The following is a 27392-nucleotide window of genomic DNA, read 5'->3' as shown; positions in this document are numbered from 1 at the left end:
CGCTGACCATTCAGCCAACGAGTCAGATTTTATCATTTCCAATGTTCACTGAAATCACTCACAGTTGAATCTTAGTTAGTACCGTACTAGAGTTTCTCCGTAAGTACACGGCCAAGATTCAGTCCCATGCAACATTATTGAGCTAACTTTGTTAAGTCCTATAACACCTTGAAGTAAGTTTGGGTGAACGAAATCTCGTTTGAAAAATATGGCTTTACTTCTTAGGATAATCTACATTACGGTTGCACTTTCTAAAAAATCATAGAAAGCAGAGAAAATGAAAATTAAACTCACGTTTCTTCCTTACCGAACGTGACAAGCTCTATGGTAATTCTTCACTTGCTACTTTGAGTGAAGTAACTTTTTCACCATTTTATGCAAAGTAAGTTAACGCTCTGAACCAATCAACGTCCATCAGAGGGGAAGTTGTGGGAGCGATTGTATGGCATTCTGTTCATTAGGTTGTCCATGGAAAGGGGCCCTGCCCTTCCACAACTTCAGTCGTATGGCTAAGCAAGTTTTATACTTGAAGGCATATAAGTCAATATTGCTACGAGGGAGCAAAAGTGGGGGGTAATATAATAAAAACCAGTGACGAAGCGAAGTAGAGAATGAAAGAGGGCGATGAATGGATAACGGATACTATAGAAGACAAGGCAGGAAATTGGATCTTATTAAAGGAGGAAAAGCTGTCGTCACGCAAATAACGAGTGACGATAAAAATAATGATGCAGGAGAATGATTAAGGAGCTTATCGGTTAATCACACATTGAGATGCTAAAGAAGGTGTCTCTGTACATGTAATGGTTACTTTCTGGTTTATTTTCAGTTATAATACCTAACGTATCTTTGGAAATCTCGTGTAATATTTGTAGGTCTACTAATATAGAGTTATTGAATGTTCTGTTTAACAGCATCAAAATTTTGTTCCATCGACCATCGACAACTACGGATGGATTTTAAAACTTCGTGTACGAGGAAGGCATTATGAATGAATGTATGGCCAGCCATATGAGGCAAGAATTAAAAGAAAAATCATGCTTCCTTTTAAGATGTAAATCAATTCTCTTCAGTAATGTCATCGATTCTATTTTACAATACTGTTTCTCCCCTTTTATGGGTTTTCTCAATTATCTAGGGCAGGAAATTTGTTTTGATTTAGCCCTGTTTTACGCCCGGTTGCCTTTCTTGACACCAATCGTATATGCAGGGATGTATTCACTATTACGTGGTTCTGTGGTGATTTCCAGTGTGATGTGTTGTGTATTGTATTTAAGTGAAGATGTGTATTAGAACGAACACGAACACCAAGCCCTGATCTGGAAGAATTGAATAGATGCAGTTAATATGACCGCCAAGGCATAATTTGCGATCATACAAATTTTATTGTAAAATGGAGGGGTACGTATAAGTATTTTCATGCAGAAACAGTTTCCAAGAAGGGCATTCCAGGAATCATTGATGAACAAGGGCGTTGTAACTTTCCTAACTCGTCGACTAGCTTTTGAAACATTTATATTATAAAACTGCATTTAACTAGAAAAATCTGAATATCTGCATTTAAAATGGAAATTATGAAAATTAATATTCATTAAATAAAATACACACTCGTCGGACCTTGTACTCACACTTACTTGTTACCTGCTTACTTACACATACGTTATTTGAAGGGCGCCAGCTGCCACTCAGTGCAGCAATAATAGTATGAGACTCTTGACTATCTCTAGGGTGTGGGGTAATAAGCTTACTTTTGACAACATACCATATAAGTTCTGGGAAAAGGAGATTGGCGTTCGGTTTCCCCATTAATTTTGAGGTTAATGTTAATTTTCACAATTTCCATTTTAAATGCAGATATTCAGATTTTTCAATTTAAATGCAGTTATATAGATATGTTTTAAAAGTTAGTCAGTGACTTAGGAAACTTACAGAGTTTATATGGGAAGATCTTCGAAAGGCAAAAGTATTCAGTCAGCAGTATGTAAAGATTGTTGGTTACAAGTATAATTTCCAGATAGAGAAGATAACCAACACTAAAGAAGTATTAAAATTTACCTATTACAACAATGACATTTACAGTAAGATACAAAAGTTGAAAACTAGAAAGGCAGCTGGAATTGAAAAGGTTTCGGGGGATAAACTAAAGTATTATTGTTTGCATGAAGGAGCTATACCAAATGAATGGAGCGTTGCTATAGTAGACCTTGTGTATAAAGAAAAGGATGATAGACATAAATCTGAAAATTACAGTCCAGTCAGTTTAACATGCATTTCAGTAAGCTTTGGGAAAGCATTTTGTTCTGATTATATTAGGCATATTTGCAAAATTAATAACTGGTTCGATAGAAGGCAGTTCGGATTTAGGAAAGGTTATTCCACTGAAGCACAACTTGTAGGATTCCAGCAAGATACAGCAGACATCCCGGATTCAAGGAGGTCAAATCGACTGTATCGCAATTGATCTATCTAAGTCATTTGATAGGGTAGATCATGGGAGACTACCGGAAAAAATGAGTACAATTGGACTAGACAAAAGATTGACTGAGTGGGTGGCTATATCTCTAGAAAATAAAACTCAGAGGGTTGGAGAAGGCGAAGCTTTATCTGACCCTATAACAATTAAGAGGGGAATTCCTCAAGGCAGTATTATTGGACCTTTGTTTTCTTATGTATATCAATGACATGTGTAAAGAAGTGCACTCAGAGATAAGGCTTTTTGCAGATGATGTTATTCGGTACAGAGTAAAAAATAAGTTAAAAGTTTGTGAGCAATTGCAAAATGACCTCAATAGTGTTGTGAGATGGACAGTAGGCAATGGTATGATGATAAACGGGGTTAAAAGTTAGGTTGTGAGCTTCACAAATAGGAAAAGTCCTCTCAGTTTTAATTACTGCATTGATGGGGTGAAAGTTCGTTTTGGGGATCATTGTAAGTACCTAGTTGTTAATATAAGGAAAGATTTTCATTGGGGGTAATCACATAAATAAGTTGCAGATAAAGGGTATAGATCTCTGCACATGGTTATGAGGGTATCTAGGGGTGGTAGTAAGGATGTAAAGGAGAGGCCATATCTCGTAAGATCCCAAATACAGTATGATTCCAGTGTATGGGACACTCACCAGGATTACTTTATTCAAGAAAAGCAGCTCGATGTGTTCTGGGTGATTTTCGACAAAAGAGTAGTGTTACAAAAATGTTGCAAAGTTTGGGCTGGGTAGCGTTGGGAGAAAGGAGACGAGCTGCTCGACTAAGTGGTATGTTCCGAGCTGTCAGTGGAGAGATGGCATTGAATGACATCAATAGATGAATGCGTTTGAGTGGTGTCTTTAAAAGTAGGAAATATCACAATATGAAGATCAAGCTGGAAATGAAAAGGACAAATTGGGGCAAATATTTGTTTGTAGCAAGGGGAGTTGGTGATTGGAATAACTTACCAATGGATATTTTCAATAAATTCCCAATTTCTTGGCAATCATTTAAGAAAGGGCAAGGAAAATAACATATAAGGAATCTGCTACCTGGGCGACTGCCCTGAATTCGAGTTAACTCTTGATTTAGGATAAGTGAAGTTTTGTGACACTGAAGTGACTCGTTCCTGATCGCCGCTCATGGAGTATGTTAAAGTTCTGTTGACATAATTTTGTCAGATGATTGTGGGTCATCTAAAAATTTACGCCAGCGATAAAAATGTATGACACGATGTTACCTATCAACCGTGCAGCCTGTGATGTAAAATAGGATGGTCATGACTGAGAGATATAAGACTCTTTTATCAAAGAGGCCTCGTCTCATCGTAATCTAGAGAAATTATTTCGTAAGTCTCCGGCTCCATGGCTAAATGGTTAGCGTGCTGGACTTCGGTCACAGGGGTGCCGGGTTCGATTCACGGCAGGGTGGGAATTTTAACCATAAATGGTTCATTTCACTGGCACGGGGTTTGTGTGTGTGTGTCGTCTTCATCGTCATTTCATCCTCATCACGAGGCGCAGGTCGCCTACGAGAGTCAAATCACAAGACCTGCATCTGGCGAGCCGAACTTGTTCTCGGACACTTCCGCCACTAAAAGCCATACACCATTTCATTTTTTCATTTCGTGAGTGGTAGTTTCATACGCGCTGAGTCAGTTTTCCACTTTCAGTCCACTGAATCCCACACTTGTTGACTGTACATTTCATACATATGCCTCTCGAAAACGATTCTTTAGATTCAAATATATTTAACGTTAAAATTCGAATTTCATTTATTGAAAGACATTTTTATGATCATTTGATTTCCGCAGAGGAAAATTTGATGCTATTTTATTTTTTATATTTGTTTTGTCACTCCAGACACAGTTGCTGAAGGTAACGGACGAGTTATTAGCAGCGTAGATAAGTTCAGAGGTATTTCTATAAGTTACTAAACCAAGCACGTGGCTGTGCGGTTTCGGGTCACGTAGCTTTCGGCTTGCATTCTGGAGATAGTGGGTTCATATCCCACTGTCGGCAGCTCAGAAGACGATTTTCCGTGGTTTCCCGTACCTGTACCTTAATACAGTCCACGGCGGCTTCCTTTCCATTCCTAGCCCTTTTCTATCCCACTGTCGGCAGCCATGAAGGTGGTTATACGTGGTCTCCCATTTTCACACCAAGATAATGATCGTGTTTTACTTTAATTAAGGCCACGATCGCTTCCTTCCCACTTCTAGCTCCTTCCTATCCCACTGTCGGTAGTTCCAGAGGTGGTTTTCCCTAGTTTCCTATTCTTAAACCAGGGATGTGCATTAATTAAGGCCACGGTCACTTACTTTCTATTCCTAGCCCGTTCCTATCCTACTGTCGGCAGCCCTGAAGGTGGTTTTCCGTGGTTTCCAATTTACACATCAGGAAAATGCTGGGGCTGTATCTTAATTAAAGCCACACTAGCTTCCTTCCCACTCCTATCCCTTTCCTATCCCACTGTAGGCAGCTCTGAAGGTGTTTTTGCATGATTTCCTATTTCCATATCACGCCTTAATTAAGTCCATGGCCACTTCTTTCCCGCTCCTAAACCTTTCCTATTCTATCGTCGCCATAAGACCTGTGTGTGTCAGTGCGATGTAGGCCTAAGGTAGATTCCAAAGAAAAAAGTTAAGGTGACAGCTCTAATACAATAATTATATGAAATTATTGGTTCATAATATCACCAACTCTCAATCATTGACAAGTTTACTCAACGTAAACAATACTGTACATAATACGCATGATTTAAATTGATTTGATAGAATCTGAGGAGGCTCTTCTAGACGGTGGAGTTCGGGTTCATCCTCTACAGCAAAAATTGCAGTGCATTTGTATTCGTCAGCTCATTTATTAGACCTACTTCTTTACGTTTTCACGAAGCTGAATAAGAACTTTTAATCACTAACAACAGAATTCATATTCAAGAGTTCTACATTCAACATACTGTATATGGAGGTTATTACTTCACTAAACTCATATTCGTTCTTTTAATGATGTTCTGAATGCATAGTATGCCTTCCAGGTCAACAATGTATATTCCGTGCTATATTAAATGTGGTTCTCCTCGTTATAAATCCGAACAGACAATACATATCATTATTACTCGGTAGTAACTACGATAACGTTACAGCCCATTGAGTTGAGAAGGTACATTTAATCTTTAAATTAAGAGAATTCTCACGTGCGTATATTATAATGACTTCTAATCGCGATAGAGTTACTTTCAATTACACATAAGATTAATCATAAAAAAGTGCTCAGTCTGCAGTTTATTTGAGGCTTAACATTTAAAAATGGACTATTTTCAACTTTTCTTTTTACGTTCCAACTTCCTTTTCCTAACTATTCGGCCCAATCAGTCACCAGTCTCTTTGGGAACCATAATCTGTTATTAATTTGTGTCAGTAGTACGTTTAGCCAACCTCAATGGTGCAGTCGGTTATTATAGTCGTAGTCTTTCTGTACAAAATATTGCGTTTTCGATTCCAGATGAAGTCAGTGGCACTGAAATGTGTTTCAATGCGTCAAATCCGTGTCCTTGGATTACAGCATGGCAATGAACTCCTGTGAGAAACGCAACACCACAGCGACTGTTAAATATCAACAGCAATTGAATGGATATTAAAATATATTATTATTATTATTATTATTATTATTATTATTATTATTATTATTATTATTATTATTATTATCCCTTTTGAAAACTTACTTATCGAATCTCCCGAATTGTGACACCGAGAAGCTCTATCCGTAATTGTCACTGGCATATTTGGAGTCGGCACTAATTCTTCTTATTTCCCTTAGCCGTATTTATTTATTTATTTATTTACTAGCGAATGTACCCGTGCTTCGCTACGGTATTCTACATTGTATTCGAATATCGAAGTAAATAGTGTGCATGCACTCAATAAGATTGTTTTAAAATTGCATGTCTCTTAGCGTTATCCGAGGAAGAGCATGGGGAGGTCCCCGTACGTTGTTTCCAATGTAAAGTGTTTGTTATGGATTTGTGATATAACGGCAGGCACACTGGCCTACTGCCATTCACAATCGAGTTGGGAAGTTTACATTATAATTTCAGGCCCCATTGCCTGCTATGCGGACAGAATCGATTTGGAGAGTTTTCGTTAAAATGGCAGCCCCCCTTTCCTACTTCCAGACAGATTACAGTTTTTATTATAATGGCAGGCAATTATCCTACTATCACTCGAAATTGAGTTGTGCAGTTATCATTATAATGCCAGGCCCATTTTCCTACTTTCAGCCAGCTTACTGCCAGTCACACCAAGTTGGTGAGTTTCCATCAAAATAGCAGGCCACTATACCTAATGCCAGTCACATTTTAGATGAGGACATTTCTTTATAATGGCGGGCACCCTTGCCTACTGCCAAACACAATCGGGTAGGGGAGTTTTAAACAAAACTGCATGCTCACTTGCCTTCTGCAAGTCAAATCGAGAAGTGAACTATTCATTACAATTGTAGACCTTCCTTACTAATGACAGTTACACAGGAGTTGGAGAAGGAACCCTTTCATACTGCCAGTCAAAGTCGGTGTGGGGAGTACTGATTACAATAGCAGACCCACCCTTTCTCGATCGCTAAAAATCGACATCAGTGAATATATATAGATCGACATACGAAAGTATATGCGTGTTTACAATATTGAAGACCTTCATTTACAGATTAACTGCTGCTAAACGTACGTCATATCGACAAAGGATTATACCATAAGACACGCCGGATTTAGTGGCCTAAATGGCTGGTCCTATGATATGTAATCTATTCTTGGGTCAGATTGAGTTAGAAACGTGGAACAGGGTAACGTTCTTGTAAGATTATCTCACATTACATTAATTTTCGAATGATTATGTGACGGCTACATACATAGCATTTGGCTCATATATGGCTACTGGGTGGGCCAATTTTCGTGAAGAGTTTGATGATTCTGTATTTCATAGAAGTAATCGAAGGTATGAATTATGCATGTGAAAATTCGGAATTGACTTAACATCCATTAACAGAGAAAAATCAAACGTAAAAGTGATACAGATACGGCAAAAAGTCATAAGACCAAGGTTGTAGATCATTCCAAATTGAACGGAGATTGTGCAATCTGTTATGTGATAGGAATTTCCGAAGGTCTGCACCATCATAAAAATTGCCTGCATATTTCGATATTCTTCGGGGATAAAAAGTGAAAAATTTAATGATCTTGGATGTTTTCCGTTCCTTACAGTCTAAAACGTATAATTTTGTCAAATTTCAATTATCTTCTTTTTCTTCTGGCAGATTATGCCGCAATCTAGATTTTGGGCGAGGCGGGTAAAAATTAGGACTTTCAGGAAACTAAACCAAAAATTATGCAGATGGTCATTATTACCCCTTAAACGGAAAGCTGTACGAAAATTTCGCCAAAATAGTCATTGTAGAGGCACACAGTCGTTACGATTTGATTTATGTAGATAAGGAATCTGCTCCATGTAAAACACCTTTTTGGCTATGTCCGCTGGACTTAACCTGCAAAACTGACCATTCATGATATCTCCCTTATTAATCCTCCTGACGAAAAAATGCACATGAAAAAAAAGGTTTAGAGGTAGAATTCCATCACGTTTGGTCGATTTCCAGTCAGGTTGGTCTTGTTCTCTATATATTGTGGAAGAGTAAAATCACCATTTCTGTTCCCTATAAACCGCCAGTCCATTCCGGAACATGAAATGTTATTTACGTTTAAAACCTACCTTTGGACAGGTGGATGCTAAATATGAATTTTGGTTCGAATATCTTCAGTAGTTTTCAAGTTGTAAGGAATAAGCTTTACACGCACCCGCACTTGTACAAAAAAACGGTCCGTTAATGATATCTCCCTTATTAATCCTCGTATCGAAATGATGCACATGAGAAAAAAGGTTTAGAAATTAATTTCTACCGCGGCAGGTAGATTTAAATTAACGTTGGTTGTGTATATTTTGTGGAAGTGCAAAATCACACTTTCGGTTTCGTATAAACCCCCAGTCAGTTCAGGGATTTAGAAACAATATTTGCCCTAAAACCTATCAAGGACAGGTGTATTCTAAATATGAGTATTGGTGGAAATACATCCAGTAGTTTGTAGCACTCGCGTACATACGGCGTAATTAAGGAAGAAATAATACAGTTAAGAAAGTTGAAAGTAATAGAAAATGGATTATAATTGAGGGCAGCCGGAAAACGACAAATATGTAAATGCCAAGTTAATGTATTGGAAAATCAAATGCCCCTCAATAAATTATGCTAGTGTGAGTTATGGATATAATAAAGCGGTAACAGAGGAGAAATTTAGGTCCATTGATTCCTAGGTAAACAAATAATAAGAAAATGACTAATGGTGTTATTACTTAATCTATTCGAAGGCGGTTATAACATCCAACGATATTCCGCCAATATCCCGCAGATAGGCCGATTGACGCCTCTCTTGCCTTCTACCTAAGGAACAACCACGAATTTAAAAGCATGATGAGGAAAATGGCAATACGTTACTTCCCTGCTGACATGCAGTCAGAGACGTTGCCATGGTAACCTGTAGGTTCGTTGTCGGTCTGTCGGTCACTCAATGCAGAGCATGGTACCAGCAGAAAATTGTAAATTTCTCCGTCATGTAAAGAGTAAGGTAAATTACGAACATAACGAAAGTTGTTTATAATTAAGAGACGTTTCACGTACGGTAAACGAAGTTTACAGAAAATCAATAGTATAAGAGAAAATGGAGGAAAACCATTCTGGTTTTCTTATAAACCCCCGTCTATTCAAAGATTTTAAAATGATATGCATATTGAAACCTTCCCCGGGATGAGTATACTCTAAATATGAAGTTTAGTTGAGATCTATCGAGCCGTTTCCACGTGATGGTGGAAAAACCATTCTGCTTTTCGTATAAACCCCCGTCTATTCAAAGATTTTAAAATGATATGCACATCGAAACCGTCCCCGGGATGAGTATACTCTAAATATGAAATTTGGTTGAGATGTATCCAGCCGTTTCGACGTGATGGTGGAAAAACCATTCTGGTTTTCCTATAAACCCCCCGTGTATTCAAAGTTTCTAAAATGATATGCATATCGAAACCTTCCCCGGGAGGAGTATACTCTAAATATGAAGTTTGGTTGTGATCTATCCAGCCGTTTCGACGTGATGGTGGAAAAAATCATTCTGATTTTCCTATAAACCCCCCGTGTATTCAAAGATTATAAAATGATGTGCATATCGAAACCTTCCCCGGGAGGAGTATGCTCTAAATATGAAGTTTAGTTGAGATCTATCGAGCCGTTTCGACGTGATGGTGGAAAAAACATTCGGGTTTTCCTATAAACCCCCGTCTATTCGAAGATTTTAAAATGATATGCATATCGAAACCTTCCCCGAAATGAATATATTCTAAATATGAAATCTGGTTGAGATCTATCCAGCCGTTTCGACGTGATGATGGAAAAACCATTCCGGTTTTCCTATAAACCCCCTGTGTATTGAAAGATTTTAAAATGATATGCATATCGAAACCTTCCCCGGGAGGAGTATACTCTAAATATGAAGTTTGGTTGAGATCTATCCAGCCGTTTCGACGTGATGGTGGAAAAACCATTCTGGTTTCCCTATAACCCCCCGTGTATTCAAAGATTTTAAAATGATATGCATATCAAAACCTTCCCCGGGAGGAGTATACTCTAAATACGAAGTTTAGTTGAGATCTATCGAGCCGTTTCGACGTGATGTTGGAAAAACCATTCTTGTCTTCCTATAAACCCCCGTCTATTCAAATATTTTAAAATGATATGCATATCGAAACCTTCCCCGGGACGAGTATACTCTAAATATGAAGTTTGGTTGAGATCTATCCAGCCGTTTCGACGTGATGGTGGAAAAACCATTCTGGTTTTCCTATAAACCCCCGTGTATTCAAAGATTTTAAAATGATATGCATATCGAAAGCTTCCTCGGGAGGAGTATACTCTAAATATGAAGTTTGGTTGAGATCTATCCAGCCGTTTCGACGTGATGGTGGGAAAAAACCATTCTGGTTTTCCTACAAACCGCCCGTGTATTCAAAGATTTTAAAATGATATGCATATCGAAACCTTCCCCGGGGTGAGTATACTCTAAATATGAAAATTGGTTGAGATCTATCCAGCCGCTTCGACGTGATGGTGGAAAAACCATTCTGGTTTTCCTAGAAACCCCCGTCTATTCAAAGATTTTAAAATGATATGCATATCTAAACCTTCCCCGGGAGGAGTATACTCTAAATGTGAAGTTTGGTTGAGATCTATCCAGCCGTTTCGACGTGATGGTGGAAAAACCATTCTGGTTTTCCTATAAACCCCCCGTGTATTCAAATATTTTAACATGATATGCATATCGAAACCTTCCCCGGGAGGAGTATACTCTAAATATGAAGTTTGGTTGAGATCTATCGAGCCGTTTCGACGTGATGGTGGAAAAACCATTCTGGTTTTCTTATAAACCCCCCGTGTATTCAAAGATTTTAAAATGATATGCGTATCTAAACCTTCCCCGGGATGAGTATACTCTAAATATGAAGTTTGGTTGAGATCTATCCAGAGGTTTCGACGTGATGGTGGAACAGACAAACAGACAAACAGACAAACAGATACAATTTTATTTATATAGATTTATTTATTTATTTATTTATTTATTTATTTATTTATTTATTTATTTATTTATTTATTTATTTATTTATTTATTTATTTATTTATTTATTTATGCCTTTTTTCAGTGTCGAAGTTAGGGCTCGAGGCCCTCTCTTCCACTTTACCACATAATAATCAAAATCTTAAATAAAATACTGAGATACTTAAAACAGTTAAAACTACAAAAATTAATATAATTGAGAATAAATTTAATTAAATTACTAAGTTAATCCTAAAACTAATTAATATTAAAAACTCTTAATAATGACTAATCCTCAGGCGCGCGCACACGTTCATACTTCAACCATTCAGTCAGCTGTTCTTGGCAGGAAGTCTCGGCAGGAGATCTTAAATCTTTGTAAAGAGCTAGTTTCTCTGACCTGAGGTGGCAGTGAATTTCATAATCTGGCACCCGTCACTAGAAACGATCTATTAATTTTATTTGTGTGGTGCACTGAAAAAGAAAGAGAGTATCTGAAACGTGTATTTATGTTGTGAAATGATGATAAAAAGGTGAATTTAGAGGAATTATACAGTGGCTGACTTTCAGCTAACACTCTAAGCACCATCGTTAAATTGTGTAGTTGCCGACGTTTATCAGGCTTCAGCCATGAGAGGGGCCTGAGAGTATGGGGTGATATGAACATCGTACCCAATATTGTAAATAAATCTCAGGCAGGAATTCAGTGCTCGTTGAAGTTTAAGTGTTTCTTCTCTCGTCATATCGACTAGAACACGTCAAGATGTTACTACCGTTTTTAACATCGTTTCGGCCTCATTGCACGACATATATTTAGGTTTCAACTATGTTTACGTATCCCTTCGCACATTTTTTGTTTAAAGATGCGTCTATATAGGACATGTTGTTCCGTTATCCCGCTCAGCCTCAAATCACCAGTCACTCCTTGATGCCATCTGGGTTTATCTTTGAGATTCCAAACTTGTTTAAGGATCGGTTTCGTCAGCCTCCTATCAGATATACGGAACACATGACCGAAAGAAGTCAGCCTCCTTTCCCTGATGACGTCCTTTGATTTTGCCTACCTTGTTATGGACCTCCTCATTTTTTCTGACCTTCCATGTTCCTTCCGTTTTAATGGCTCCTAAGATCTTTCTCTGTATCCTTCGTTCTAGTTTATCCAGTTCTCATTTTGAGTTTTTATTTCTCAAGCCGTCCGGCTCAATGGGTAAGTGGTTAGCGTAATTGCCTTTAGTCACAGGTGTCCCGGGTTCTATTCCCGGTAGGGTCGGGTATTTTTACCATAATAGGTATGTTCCCCTGGCACGTGGAATGGGTATATTGAACCCTATCGGTCATTGTTATAGAGGCATGATTTTAGCCTGTGGTATTGCACCCGCTCACTTCCTGAGTCCCAGGCTAGCATTTATCTCAGGGGTGATCAGTTCGAAAACGATAAAAAAATGTATATAAAGAAATCAAATTATATATCGGCGCATCAAATCAACACAGGGATGAACGGGGCATGCAAATTAAGGTTACGTGGGACGACTCATTCATGGATACAAATTTTTGACTCCACAATAGGACTGGGAAGTGACAACTTAAATTCCATGGGCATACTGGACTAACTACAATCAAAAGATATGGAAACTGTTTCCTATTGAAATTGCAATGAGGAGCAATTTATTCACTTATTTTGCAAACTACACATGATGACAATTTTACATTGGGACACTTCCATCCTGAAAAATAAATGACATACTACTTGGATTTACCTCACTACTCTGGTAGTGTAAACCATCTGGTGAATTCGCCCCAATTGGTTACTGGGGATCGAATTCACATCCGTATGAGTGGACGTTCCACCGCTGGAGATCTTCTTTCGGAGACGAAGGCACGACAGTAACTTTTTACTGTCGTCTCCTCGTTCCGTTTGGACATGAGACACTTCTGGTATGTACATTCTGGTGAGCCGGACACCCACCGTGGAAATGTTATCGCCTCGAAAAACGGGAATTTATAGTACGGACAAACTCTAGCCTATTATTTCCAGATTCACAAACACGCCAGGTAGAGTTCATTAACTTAAAGCCTATTTTAATATTTACACTTGTCAATACGACAAGACGTACGGAAAGGTTCATTACTATGCTCTGACCATGAAGACATGTGCCGTCCGTGGGTTATTTACGTATCTACCGCTAACAATCTCCCCGTGAAAACCCAACATCTGGTTCTGAGCAGTTCGACACAGGACGACTGTCCCTATCATATATTCCTATGATTATTAAATAATATCATTAACATTCTTTATCTGATCATTATCATATTCTGTGACTACCATCAATTAATTTATTATTATCATTAATTTCAATTATAATCCTATATTTGATTATTATCATTTGTCATCCGGGATGATTATATGCCAACCCTTGCCGACGTTTCAAACGAAGGTTCGTTCTTCCTCGTAATTTATCCGCACCATTTAATGATCAGTTTCCTAATAAAATATTATTATTATTATTATTATTATTATTATTATTATTATTATTATTATTATTATTATTATTATTATTATTATTATTATTAATATTATATTCGTAACCATGAATCATCGCCCATTAAATATCTTAACTTCCTTTCATCATAATTATTATTCTCAAATTACAATTGCAAGTTCTTCATCTTCTGCTGCTTCAACTTTTCATTATTATTATTAGTATTTCACGTTTACACTACCGTTAGCGATATTTATGGTTAAATTCATAAACCTTTACTATTTCAGTCTACTTTGGCACTACGCAATTGATTTAAGACAAGATTCACTTGGAGTATGATGATTATTAGTATTATTAAAAATGGAAAGATGATATTTTAATTTCCACTCTTTAGAATTTAGTCACATATGTTAAATCCCGTTATGAACCACTAAGATCTGCTTTATATCGGTCGGGACAACACGGTATTCGGGACCGTACCTTCAGTTTCGTACTGTGGTTAATTTATATGGGGACACACGTCCTCCCAAGACACATCTCACAACCTATGGCACATCGCGGCTGGGCAAATACCTCCAATGCCGGCGATTGCTAAACTATTCCTTCCAATTTGAAGTCCTTTTCCTTTTATCGGAACTCTTCAAACATTTAATTCATAAATTAATCCTCGGTGCGTGGATTCTGCCACTAATAACACCGGCATATGCATTTTATATCATCTTAGGCCTTGAGATTCATCTATTTCATCATTACAAACAATACGGCTCAATTTATTTCACGCCGGATATTCGTCCCTCATGACTTCCAACTCTAAATATGGGCTCAAACCATTCTGGGCTTTTAACATATCGTGACCATTCTAATTCACGTGCCTCTATCGCTTTTAAACAAATTTTAATGGTTAAAATAAAGTCCAAAAACGTGAAATCAAAAATTTACGTAAAATCAAACTGATTACGCGAATGAAAGTCTTTAACGCTACATGTCATCTCCACATTGATTATTATTTGCACTAGCTAACTCACGAAGCACTGTCATTATTTTTATTATACTTTAACTTGTAAAAGCACAAATATTATTATTATTATTATTATTAATTTACTTTCCTTTGCCAACTCACAAACATTATTATTATTAGTAGAAATCGTGATTATCGTAACCCGTAATTATCCTTGCTATAATACTTCAACTTCTCGCTCTTATTAATTTCATCAGAAAAATAAAAATAAAGAAGTAGCTTCTTTTTTATTCTTCTTCTCCTTCTTCAAATATTCTCATCATCATTATTATTATTATTATTATTATTATTATTATTATTATTATTATTATTATTATTATTATTATTAGTTAAAAATCTCAAATTTTTCATTTCAACCCCCAACATCATTATTATGTCCAAAATATAAAAAAGTATCTTCTTCTTCTTCTTCTTCAAATATTTTATATTATTATTATTATTATTATTATTATTATTATTATTATTATTATTATTATTTTAATGACCTTACGTACGCAACACAAATTTTACATCCTCTGACACTTTCATAATCTGGCTGTCTGATAGAAAATATTCCTAACTAACATACAAATAATCACCGCAGTGATTGAAATCAAATAAATGTGTTAGCACAAAAAAGGAATTCAACACTTGAAATGAACTTAAGTCAAAGTATTACAAACAGCATGCATTAATCGAAAGAAATATATCCCATATTTACATTATATACAACATACAAATACTCAAATTAATTAATCTAACCCATTATTACGTTAATATATTTTAGTTCGTCCGTCTAACAAAAAATAAAATCATGGACTCGGGAGGCGGACCATGTTAAGTAACCATAATTAATCTACATTGAACCCCGTTTAGTCGCGATAACATCCCCAAATATTAAAATTGTGTACTCATTCCTATGTAGAATTCCATTGTCTCGTAGCGGGAGATAGGCCTCACGGCCCCATGGTGATTTACTCGTCCATCATGTCGCACAATATAAAATTAACACAGCAAAACACTTCTGTGCGATTACCCATGATTAACACCTTATTACACTATTTTATACAAGAATACTAATAAAAAAAACACTTATAGGTGCGCCTAGACCCCTGACATTCGCACAATATATTCTTCATATAAGCCCGAAACACACGTCGTGACACATTACGACGAAGTGTCGTTCATTTGAACCGGCGCGTATCGCGTCTTCAACCGGCACTTCCTGGTTTATTTCTAAGCCGTCTTGATAATCGCCTAGCTCCTATAGTTCCCTGCTCGGATAGTTATTCACCGTCTACCTTGAGCTATTTACTTCAGGCTCCGCACACTGCCTTCCAAAGGTACTATCGGCGTTCCGTTAATTATTTTTTATTTAATCACATGACATTTATTAAATTCAACATACAGTTGTACTGATTATTTACACTCGGTACTATGGACAATCTCACTGTTCGTCTTCATTCTCCTAACAACTCACGCACTTTCAGCTCTAACTGACTTCGAATGCGTCCTAGGGTACTGACTTACAGAGTCAACGTGTCAGAGTCTCAACTAATTCATACGACTGAAACGACTGGTGACCGATAACGACTGGTGGCTGGTAAGAACTGGTTGATTGGTAAGAACTGATGACTGGTAAGAACTGATTGATGTGAGGTCCCACTACTGGTTATTTATGGACGACATGGTTTCCCGCCGGGGTCATCCGCGGTCATCTCCTAGGGAGGGGGGTTGGTTATCCTAAATTGGCATATGCAGGTGGATTTTGATCCCTTGCTTTATCCTACTTAATAAACTGGCGATACACATTCATGTGTCGTATTCTCAACTCATATCGTTCGGTGATCATGGAAATATCACTTAATTCCTGTCCTCCACCTTTCGCGCGCTAACTCGGCGTCCCTGATGGCGTGCTCATATTGACCAATGGCGAGATAGCGTGGGTCATTTCCACGAATTCATTACTTTAATTTATTACGATTACAATTAATCAACATGGGAATGATATCCCAAAAATCCCCTCTATTCAATTATGTGGTTGGAATAATTTAACTATTGTTATCGGAGAAGCTAACTGGAGTTCACTCTGAGTTTTCCTTATGTTGGTTTATCTGCGGGCCTATGATACATTTTTCTATTGGTTAACACCACATCGGTTAGTTTAAAATCTCTTCCTTGCAACATGACAACACAAAATGCCTTGAGGCAGTGAAAAATAATGGTACGTCATATTCTTGGTATTGGTGCTGCCCCTGCTTGCCATTGTTCCGAAATACCTACTCTTTCACTTCCTTGTAGTCATTATTCTGTTGTTGTGAGCTCTAGATTTAATCCTCTTAGATTCTGACCAAGAAACATTCTCCCCATAATGACAAGCTTAACTGTGGCGACGGACAGTCGCGATATGTCTAGCTTATGTTGAAATCCTCCCGTCCACACAAAACTGACACTGTATTCCATTTAATATCCCTATATATCTGTATTTATCTTATAAAAATCAAATCATGTAACTAGGGCCTATCTTATCCGGGTACAGTATCACGTACATTCAAGACCACCCTGAAGAACCTTGGAGATCCTTGTATTTTAATTTATTGCCTGGGAGTAGTTGAGTGGTGCAGTGCTCGTGGGAATGGAACAGCTAAATAATTAGAAAATCTCTGGAATCTCATAAGACAAATTTATGACCCCAAGCCAAGCCAAGCGAGTTAATTTAGACGCAGGATGCTAAACCCTTTTAAAGAGGTGGCGTGTCAACAAAGATTTGGAGCGAAAAGGAAATTAATTTATATCTTAAAGCACAGAAGAAATGAATTTAATCTGAGAAGAAAATTGCAACCTCCATAAACTGAGCAAAATTTTGATGTGCGACTTGGGCATAACTAAAAGTGCATATGCGAGATTAGTACATAGCGCGCTTCTTGCAAGGAGACCGCCGGAGGGAGAATCTCGCGGGGAAATCATTAGCTTGGGTACGCGAGACGTGTTATAAATATGCAGCGGTAGAGCACTCGAGACGGCACTCTTTGACTGTCTCGCGACTGCGACGGTGTGATACAACTCCAGGAGGACATCGTGAATCTGATCTAAGCGGCGAGCTGTTAACATCCAGTACAATCTACTTGGGAATAGAATTTCCCTTCACGTAGACAACGTGAGAAACGTCGCAGAGAACGAGAGAGAAGAACAGCAAGCTGTAGCAACGGAGCAGCTGTCGAGACAACCGGGCATCGACGCGGGGACTCCAGGAAGGCGAAGCTCACCACAATACCGGAAGAGACACTGGACCACCTTCACGGAAGATGTCGAAGAATCATTCACCAGCCAGCATGAATCCAGCGATCTACATAACTTTGCAGCTGGCAGTGTCATCTGGCAACATGAGCTAAGATCCTGGGTTCAATAGAGAGCCGCCTCACAATGTCATCGGTACTCCCAGGTCAGACAGATCCAATTAATTATTAGCATGAGCTAGATTAAAATTAAAATTCAAGGTGGCGTCAGCCACGACAGTTATGTAAATAATGGTTTGTATAGGATAGGTATGCACAGACCTCGAAATCTGGACGGTAGAAATGGTTGTAAATTTTTATATTTTCACCTTGTATTATGTTTGTTTCTGTTCGCGGCATCTTTTATGCATTGGTCACGTTAGCTAGGTCTTTTAGCCAGACACGGGAATTTCAGAAGCAGGGGATTTTTATTTCATTGGTTATTGTACGTAAGTTTTTCATACTGGAGACAGATTCCTTGACTTGCACAGGTTGGCTTGGCTGGAGGTGTTAGACATGGTGCTAGTGCTTCATGTGCACGGTAGAGATAGCTAATCGCACGCATGGACGTTATATGACTGAGTGCTGTTGATATGATGAATAATTTTGGTAGTGCCAGAGAATTGAACCCAGGTGTCATGATGAAAAGCCCTATGGAGGCAAAGTATGTGTGAGTAATATGTATGCCCAAGCCCTCTGAAGGCAGATATAGATAATTTCAGCACTAAAAGGTTAGATGTGTGTTAATGCAAGGGGTAAGAAGTCCCTGTAGTTGAACAGCTGTGCGTAGTGTAGGATGGCGGGGGAGAACACTCTGCCATGTGACTTGTGCGAGGCAGGGCAGTCGAGTGTGACGTCATAGACGAGAAGATTTTGTCTCTGTCTGCGTGTTTGTTTTGTTTTCAAGTGCTTAGGGGGAGTCGCCCTCGGCTTGTGACCTTGACTATAGCTGCCTGTTAGGACCGCAGTTCGTTTGTTTGGTTGATTTTTTCTTGTCTACTTAATCTCGCCACATGTTTACTTCGCCACGTATTGTTGGAGCGGGGATATTTTTGGGTTTATTGATAAGTGTGTGTACCTTAGTTAGGTTGGACTGTGAGCTTTCATCCAGTCCAGGTCTTGTACTGTAAAGCTTTGATTACGGAAGAGTATGGGTTCGAGGTCATGTGACGCAACGTTTTTACGCATGGGAGATTGCCTTTTGATTTTTCCTTTTGCCCAGATAGTTCTCTTATCTTCCTATTTCGACTTATTCTGTTGTTCCACCCTGGTTCCAGCCCGGCAGACCGATGGTTTTGTGACATGGAGGTCCTCGGCGATATCATATTGGAATATATCAGAATTTCAAACTCTTTGTATATATGATTTTGGATTTAAATTTTTGTAATAAATTCATCATGTTATTTTATGAATGCAGCTTGGTTTCTCGTATTTTTGTAATTTTTACTTTATATTATTCTTACGTGATATGTCACATATCCTGTTGTTTATCGTAATTTCGCTCTTTGTTTTCCCTTGTACCCCTGAGATGTGCGTGACTGAGTTGCTGTGCGAGGATATGTGTTCAGGTAAGACTATGCGCACAAGCTCACGATTGTGGGAGTTTTTTCACTAATGTGCTCTTGGTTCGAGACCGGTATTCGCCTGGCCGGAACCATAGAGCCCTGTAGGGCACAATATGTGCCGTCTTCATCATCATTTCATCGTCCTCACGACGCGCAGGTCGCCTAGGGAAGACAAATCAAAATACCTGCACCAGGCCCCTCCGGAGGCCACACGACACTTTTTTTATTTCTCAAGCTCAGTGTTTCTGTCCCATATAACACATCTGGTCTTACAAGTGTCTGGTAGTGTTGGATCTTAGCTCCCGATGATAATGCTCTCTTATTGCATATCTCAAGAGTCATCATGTATGCTGCCTTCATTTTAATTAATTTTGCCTGTTTTTAATTGTTATTGTATTATTATTACTATTATTATTATTATTATTATTATTATTATTATTATTACTATTATTATTGTTATTGTTATTATTTTACAATTTGTTTTACGTCGCACCGCCACAGATAGATCTTACGGCGACGATGATATAGGAAATGCCTGAGAGTTCAAAGGAAATGGCCGTGACCTTAATTAAGTTACAGCCCCAGCATTTGCATGGTCTGAAAATGTAAAACCACGGAAATACAACTTCAGAGCTGCCGACAGTGAGGTTGGAACCCACTATCTTCCGGATGCAAGTTCACACCTGCGCGCCCCTAACCGCACTGTTATCTCGCCCGGTTATTGTATTTTATGATATTACTATTGGAATTTATTGAAACCGATAGTCTATATTTGGAAACGATTGTACCGTAGCTAAGGATTTACCTAGCCAGTATCTAGCTCCACAGATCTACAAACTCTCACCGCGAGTGACAGATGTTCCTTCCCGTACCTGCGCTGCAATGCTATCTCACACAGCAAGTATGGAGTAATTTACCGTGCGCCTGAGGAGAGCCAGTTTACGTTTACTCTGTGTTATGTAGCCTTCCGGGTGACAAGCCTCATGCAATGGCTCGGCAGGATTATCACTATTAATCCCCTTAGCAATCCTGAGTTCCTCCTTGAAGCATTGTATACAGACCTTAGTTGTGGAAAACCTCAGGCTGTATAATCCTCCTGCCAAATGCTACGGCTCTAGTGTCATATTATAATCCAATAATCCACACTTGTCTTATTAAAAAAACACTTTGTCTGGGAGCTTCATTCTAAATATGAATGTTCCTGCATATTTCCAAGTATTTAGCGAAGATAAATGTTTGTAACATTTGCTAGATAGAAGACTATTCTGTGCCTTTGAGCATATTTTTAGGCCTACTTTTGAAGTTTGAAGTTTGAAGTTGACAACAATAATCTGTAATATTTCGAGTTATTTATGGTCACTTGAACGTAAATCATTGATCGTTACTTACACAATCAATGTATTTATATGTTTAAATGTGGAACTTAAAGTTCTGTAAACTTAGAAGTGTTTGGATAAAATTCGATGATATTACTCACATCGAGTTTTCCGTTCTTTGACTTCTTCCAAGGGCAAGAATCCTTCTCCATTCTGTTGCAGTTAACATTAAACCGAAATGTTAATCTAGTGTTTTCCTTTTAAAATAACCATCAGTGCCTCAGTGCTGAGAATAATTCTTGGAAAATAATTGAAATAGCAAAGTAACACTTCTGCTGAAAGAGATGCAATAGTTATCATCAAAGGATTAAAGCTTTAGAGAGAGCTATTATACTCTATTGCGGGGGTGTATTAATCATAATGAAAAAGAAAAAGGTAAAAAATAATGAAAATCCCATTCAAGTTCAAAGTTACTATTTCACTAAAGTCGGAGTAATATAATTTATTTATAGTCCCTATTTTCATGACTGTAGATTTTGGGAGATACCAATGTATGTGGGAATTTTGTCTCACAATAGTTTTTAAATTGTGTCGGGGGTAAATAGCAATGATTAGTCACATTTAGATATCTTCCATTGACATCGACCTCATTCAGGTTTACACCTGTTACTTGGAAATACTATTGTAGTCATTACATCAAACTTTACAAAAGCACATCAGGAGATATTATAATAAGTTTATCTGTTAATCTTGAGAAGATGAGATATTTTTATGCTCATGTTTCACATTAAACCTTACCAGGCCCTTAATATTTACCTTTAATATTCGTAACAATGTACGATAGCATGCAACTTTCAAAGCTAAACTAAATTGATCGTCATAATACTGCAGGTGTAAATAAATAATTAATTTATAATTTTTCATATTGAACGTCAGATTCAATGTCATTCTGCACATACGATTTAATGAGCATTATTTTATGAATAATGAACTGTCATAGTTATGGGTATCTGTTTTTCTTTCCTTCATTTCTCTCCACTTTCAACAGACATTCAATTAACCGATCCTTGAGGTAGCTTGCTTGCAAATAAGCATATAAACGTGTTGAATGTTTGTATGGCGAGAATAGTCATGTATTTATGTCACAACAATATCTTAGAAATTTATATCGCTTGGAATTAAGCATGAGAAGATTGAATACCACATAAATAAAGTAAACTTTTGGCTCATGGAGTTTTTCAAATATTTAAAATGTGTTTCTACCAGAACGGCAGTATCATCAATATACTAAAGTAATTTTTCGGTAAGCAAATACCATTGAATTTCCAGTTGCTTTCGACAGACTTTTGGAATTGTGAAATCGTTACCTAACTGTGAAGTATTAAGTGCGGCCAGTATCCAGTATTCAGGAGATAGTGGGTTCAAACCCCACTGTCGGCAACACTGCTGATGGTTTTTCTAGGCTTTCCATTTTCACACCAGGAAAACGCTGGCGCTCTACCTTAATTAAGACCATGGCCGCTTCCTTACTACTCCTAGTCCTTTTCTATCCCATCGCCGCCATAAAACCTATCTGTGTCGGTGCGACGTAAATCAAATTGCAAAAAAGAGGAATTCACGGGTATCTAATGGAACCCCAATTGATGTGCCATGGTTATCACCCCATTTCAAATTTTATTGTTAATATTATCCTCCTATCTTCACCACATAATTTAACTGAACGTAATTATAGGGTTTTGCCTGATTATTAATTTCGATTTGTAACTTTTGTAAGTAACTTCGGCAAGTTTTGTTAGGTTTATGTTCGTGCATATCATAGTGACGTTCGACAGATCTGACAGTATAGGGCACTTCCATGCCGTTTTCATATCTCTTATTTATACTTCTGTATTGATATGCAAACTATTTTATATTCTGCAGGGGGTCGGGATCAGATACCGCGAAATAAGAATTAGGTACAATGTGTACAAAAATCAGTCTGCAGTGATAAGAATTGAAGGCTGTGAAAAAAACGTCAGCAATCCGGAAAAGAATGAGGCAAGGCTGCAGTTGGTGCCCTCTCCTTTTCAGCGTTTACATAGAGCAGCCAATAAAGGAAATCAAAGACAAATTTGGAAAAGGAATCACAGATCAAGGACAGGAAATGATAACTCTGAGATTTGCCGCTGATATTGTTATTCTTCGTATCTGAGTCTGCATAAGATCTGGAGGAACTGCTAAATAATGTGGTATTTACACAATATTGGAGGAGGAGTACATTACGAAAATAAATCCAAAACAAAAGTTATGGAGTGCTGTCGAATGAGGTAAGGTGATTCAGGAAATATTAGATTAGAAAATGAATTCGTAAAGAAGGTAGATGTATATTGTTACTTGGATAGTAGAAACTAATGATGATGGCAGAAGTGAGATAGACATAAAATTGAGACTTAGCACACGCAAGGAATGCCTTTCGTAAGACAAGAAATATGCTTATTAAATATTGACATAGGAATTAGAAAGTTGTTTCGTCTGGAGTGAGACATTGTACGTAAGTGAATCATGGACGATAACTAGCACAGAAATAAATTGAATAGAAAGTTTTGAAAAGTGGTGTTAAAAAATAATGCTAAAGGTGAGATGTGTAGATCGAATCACAAATGAAGTGATACTGAAACGAATTGCTGTGAGAAGAACGGTTTAATGAAAGTAATCAGATGATGAGGGATAATGACAAGATACATCTTAAGACACCCATGATCTGTTCAGTTAGTTTTTAAGGGAAGTGCAGGTGGTAAAAACTGCAGGGTAAGACCAAAGTATGTATGTAAAAACAGATTAGAGTATATGTAGGATGTAGTAATTACGTATAATGGAAAGGTTATCACATAATAGGGTGGCACGGAGAGCTGCATCAAATCTGTCTATGGACTGATGACACAAACAACAACAACAACAACAATACATGTATACCAATTTTTCAAAACTTGTGCTGACACCTGTTTTCATTTATTTACCATGTGTTCTGTCAGTAAATTTATTGATCATAGCGCTCCTAATGAGAGAGAGAGAGAGAGAGAGAGAGAGAGAAGGAACACTGATGATTATAGCCCTGATTTCCATGCAAATGCATGTTTTTAAATAAGCTAGCTACACTTCTCAAACTTTGCAAGTATTCGTTTTACGGCTTAACAATTCCAAATAACCGTTCTTTTTCCGTGCATGTTTGCATGTTTTGGCATTTTTCGGAGAAAATTCATGCATAATGGATATTTGGAAGATTTTGGATTTAATAGCGCATATTTGGACGTTTAATATTGCATAATATGACTTTTATTCTGACTTTGACTCATATATATTGTTAACTTGCATTATAGTGCATTTTCTGAATGTTAGTTTGCAGAATTTGGGACAATTTTTCACTTTGTACGCTACAGTATGTCTATTACTGAGAGACGGAGAGAGTGTATTCCTGGCATCCTATGTGACAACCATAGTTAGTAGCCTACATACGGTACAGGCCCTACAGTATAATGCAATTAACCAAACGCTTTCTTATCTGCTGCTTGAGTAAACAATGACGTAATTCGGAAGGCCCCACGTCGAAATCTAATTCTTAGGAATAATGTGTCCCAGTTTTACAGTTGTACATTGCTATAAATTGAACCTTAAATTGTGCATTAATCATTGACGGCTCATTTTTCGTCTGTTAGACGAACAAAAGGAACCTTGTATCGCACTTCTGTGGCGCCGCGTTACTGGGATAGCAGCTTACAAATTCTGGTCTTTTATTGAACCCTCTACCGTTGTTATCCTGGAGTGTCCTACCCGGAACTCTCAATCGTCACACGTCTGTGCTATCGCAGCAAGCAATCGTTACCACTTATTGAGGACATTCAAATGTGTCTGCAATCATCGCATGGAGAAGCAGCTGCCGCAGGTAGAGATAAGTTGAACAAACTAATTCGTTCAAATCCTGATTTTGAATTCGTCAAGCTTATAAAAGACGTATTGTGGTGAAAATGCAAAAGACGTACTATTTGACTTCACTTTGTCCAAATGTCTTCATTGAATTATGAATCTATAACTTCTCGTGACGTAAAAAGATAACTTTCTCTGCTTAAGTATGTGCTGAATGATAAACGGATGAGCTTAAATCAAGACAATTTGGAGAAATTAGGGTAGTTTTTGTTAATGTTTCAAAAGGAACTGAATTTTGATAGTGCATATTTTCCAGTTTATTGTGCATGTTTTACCATATGATAGTGCATGAATGCGTGCATATTTTGAGATTTGATAGTGCATGGAAATCCGGGCTCTACTGATGATATTTACATGACACATCGCACCTCTGCTAAGAAATGCAAACATAAGGAAAATTAACAAAAAGAATTCTGTATTACAGGAATTCTTAATATTTAAGAGTTTATTCCACGACTGTTCATCAAGTTCTAACATGGAGTCGAATATTGTTTCTCGATATATTTTATTTAACGTATTCATTTTTAACACTTTATGCTCCAGAAACTTGTTGTTTGATATCTTTCATTGTTAATTTTCTAATCTGCAACTATTAGTCCATTACAGTGTCTTATTCCTTTACTTTCAGGATCGTACGTGCTTTTGTGGCGACGTGGAAGTTCCGTTCTTACTGCAGCTAGCCTGATGGTCACCCGTGATTCACGATTCAGACTAGTAGAGGGATATAATTTGCAAATCAGTGACGTGAAACCTCAAGATGCTGGAGACTATGTATGTCAGATTAGTGAAGGTGACAACAGAGACCAAATCCACACCGTGGAGATACTGGGTGAGTCTTGTATACAAACAATTCCTGATATGCAACGTCTTTTCCTTTATTTTTCATTGTTGAAAGAGAACGATATTTGATAGGTGTGTGTATCTGAAATATCGGTGTATTTCGTTATGTTGTAAATCGTCTGATGCAAGTTTTTTCTCATCATTTTACGTTTGATTTCCGATTTTTCTGTTATCATAGAACTTTAAATTCGTTTTGTAAATTTAACTAGTTCCAATACAAGCATATAAAATGTGAAATATTTTTAAAATATTCGTGTATAATGAAGTGTAAAAATATGCATGTTTCTGGAAATAGGTTTGTTAATTAACGATGCGTAAATTTAAACAGAAAAATCCCGAGTATTTTATGGAATGATACTTTTACATATTTTACAAATTCAATTTGAAAACTTTCAAAATCCCCTTCAAGGGGATTTCATTATGAAATCAGTGCTGTACAAATGATTTTCTTATTATTGCTCACCTAGTATCGACCAAAATACATCTATTGTCAAAGCTTGCATGTTAATCAAAGGATTTCTAAGCAGTTACAAAAAGAGTTCCTATCAAATAACTGCTAAGTATTAGGTAATGGCATTTATGTTCAGGGAAGTGTGAAAGAATAGAAAATACATTAAGTTCTCCAAAGTTTCCTGAACAAAATGTAATTCACTTTTATTATGTTTTGTGCATATTTAGTTCTTAAGAAGATATATAAATTGCCTGCATATCTCTGTAAATTGAGCCATGCCACGCTTCACACCTACAACATATGTTGTTCCCAAAAGGCGAGGAGTTATATAGTGGTTTTCGTAAACCATCAGCAGGTGTTATTTGTTATCAGTAAAAACAATCACTTCCTAGTGTTATGATAGAAGGCATGGGACCTGTTTTCAAAGATCTCAGTGGAGATAAACTCTTAAAAAAATATCTCCATGGGCAGCCTCAAAATGTAAATGAAAGTTCCAATAATTGCGTCTGGGAACGCTTACAAAAAACTGTTTTAATTGATTATAGTGCAATAGTTATTGGTATATGTGATTCTGCTCTCACATTCATTGAGGGTGCAATGGGTAGAACTAAAATTTGGAGGGCAATGGGCATAGAACCAGTTCTTAACACAACAGTTTATTTTTTGTCAAATTTCACCAAAAGTGAGGAAGGAGTTGAATTATTTATATAAGGATACATATATCTCAAAAAATGAAGATGTTGCAGACTTTATAATTGGTACTTGGAATCTCCTTTAAAAATGAACACACACTTTTTGGAAAATCCACTTAAGGGGGTGAAAAGAATAAAAAAGCGGGTGAATTTATAAAATGAGTATCTTTTTCTTCTTCTTTTTCTTGTTCTATCGCTTTACGAACACCTGTTGGGTTGCGGGTGCGAACTGTGTCACACATATGTGGATTCGACCCTGTTTTACGGCTGGATGCCTTTCCTGACGGCAACCGTATGTGTAGGGATGTAATCCATACTTTTATACTAATATTATAAAGAAGAAAATTTGTATATTTATTTGTAGCGGATAGACTCAAAAAATACTGAACCAATTTAAAAATTACTCCAACTATAGTATACCCTACAGGGCACATCAATACTGCAGGATCATACCTACCTGCTCACCTTCTCTTGCATACGGGCACCAGCTCAGCTGCAGTCGGCAGAAGTGGTCGATAGTTGGGTTCTTATGACGAGAGGATCATGGGGAACTCATACAATTACATTAAACTACGAAATGAGGAACGCTTTCGCTGTGATCAGAATTTTGAGCATAAGTTTGTATTCATAACTCAAATTATTTACAATGATTGCACCTGGAGTGCCC

The 27392-nt window shown here is 37.4% G+C and overlaps 1 protein-coding gene across 1 annotated transcript in view; it reads left to right on the top strand.

Annotated features, from left to right (window-relative positions):
• LOC136877107 (lachesin) overlaps positions 1–27392 on the top strand; it is a 1203705-nt gene that overhangs the window by 494151 nt on the left and 682162 nt on the right. Inside the window, exon 2 of the mRNA XM_067150922.2 lies at positions 25371–25571. Within this exon, the coding sequence (XP_067007023.1) occupies positions 25371–25571 (201 nt within the window). The remainder of the gene's footprint in view (positions 1–25370; positions 25572–27392) is intronic.

This window comes from Anabrus simplex, chromosome 7 (assembly GCF_040414725.1).
Source record: "Anabrus simplex isolate iqAnaSimp1 chromosome 7, ASM4041472v1, whole genome shotgun sequence".
NCBI lineage: Eukaryota > Metazoa > Arthropoda > Insecta > Orthoptera > Tettigoniidae > Anabrus > Anabrus simplex.
Note: the sequence above shows the minus strand (reverse complement) of the source record. Positions and strands in the feature narration are given on the sequence as shown.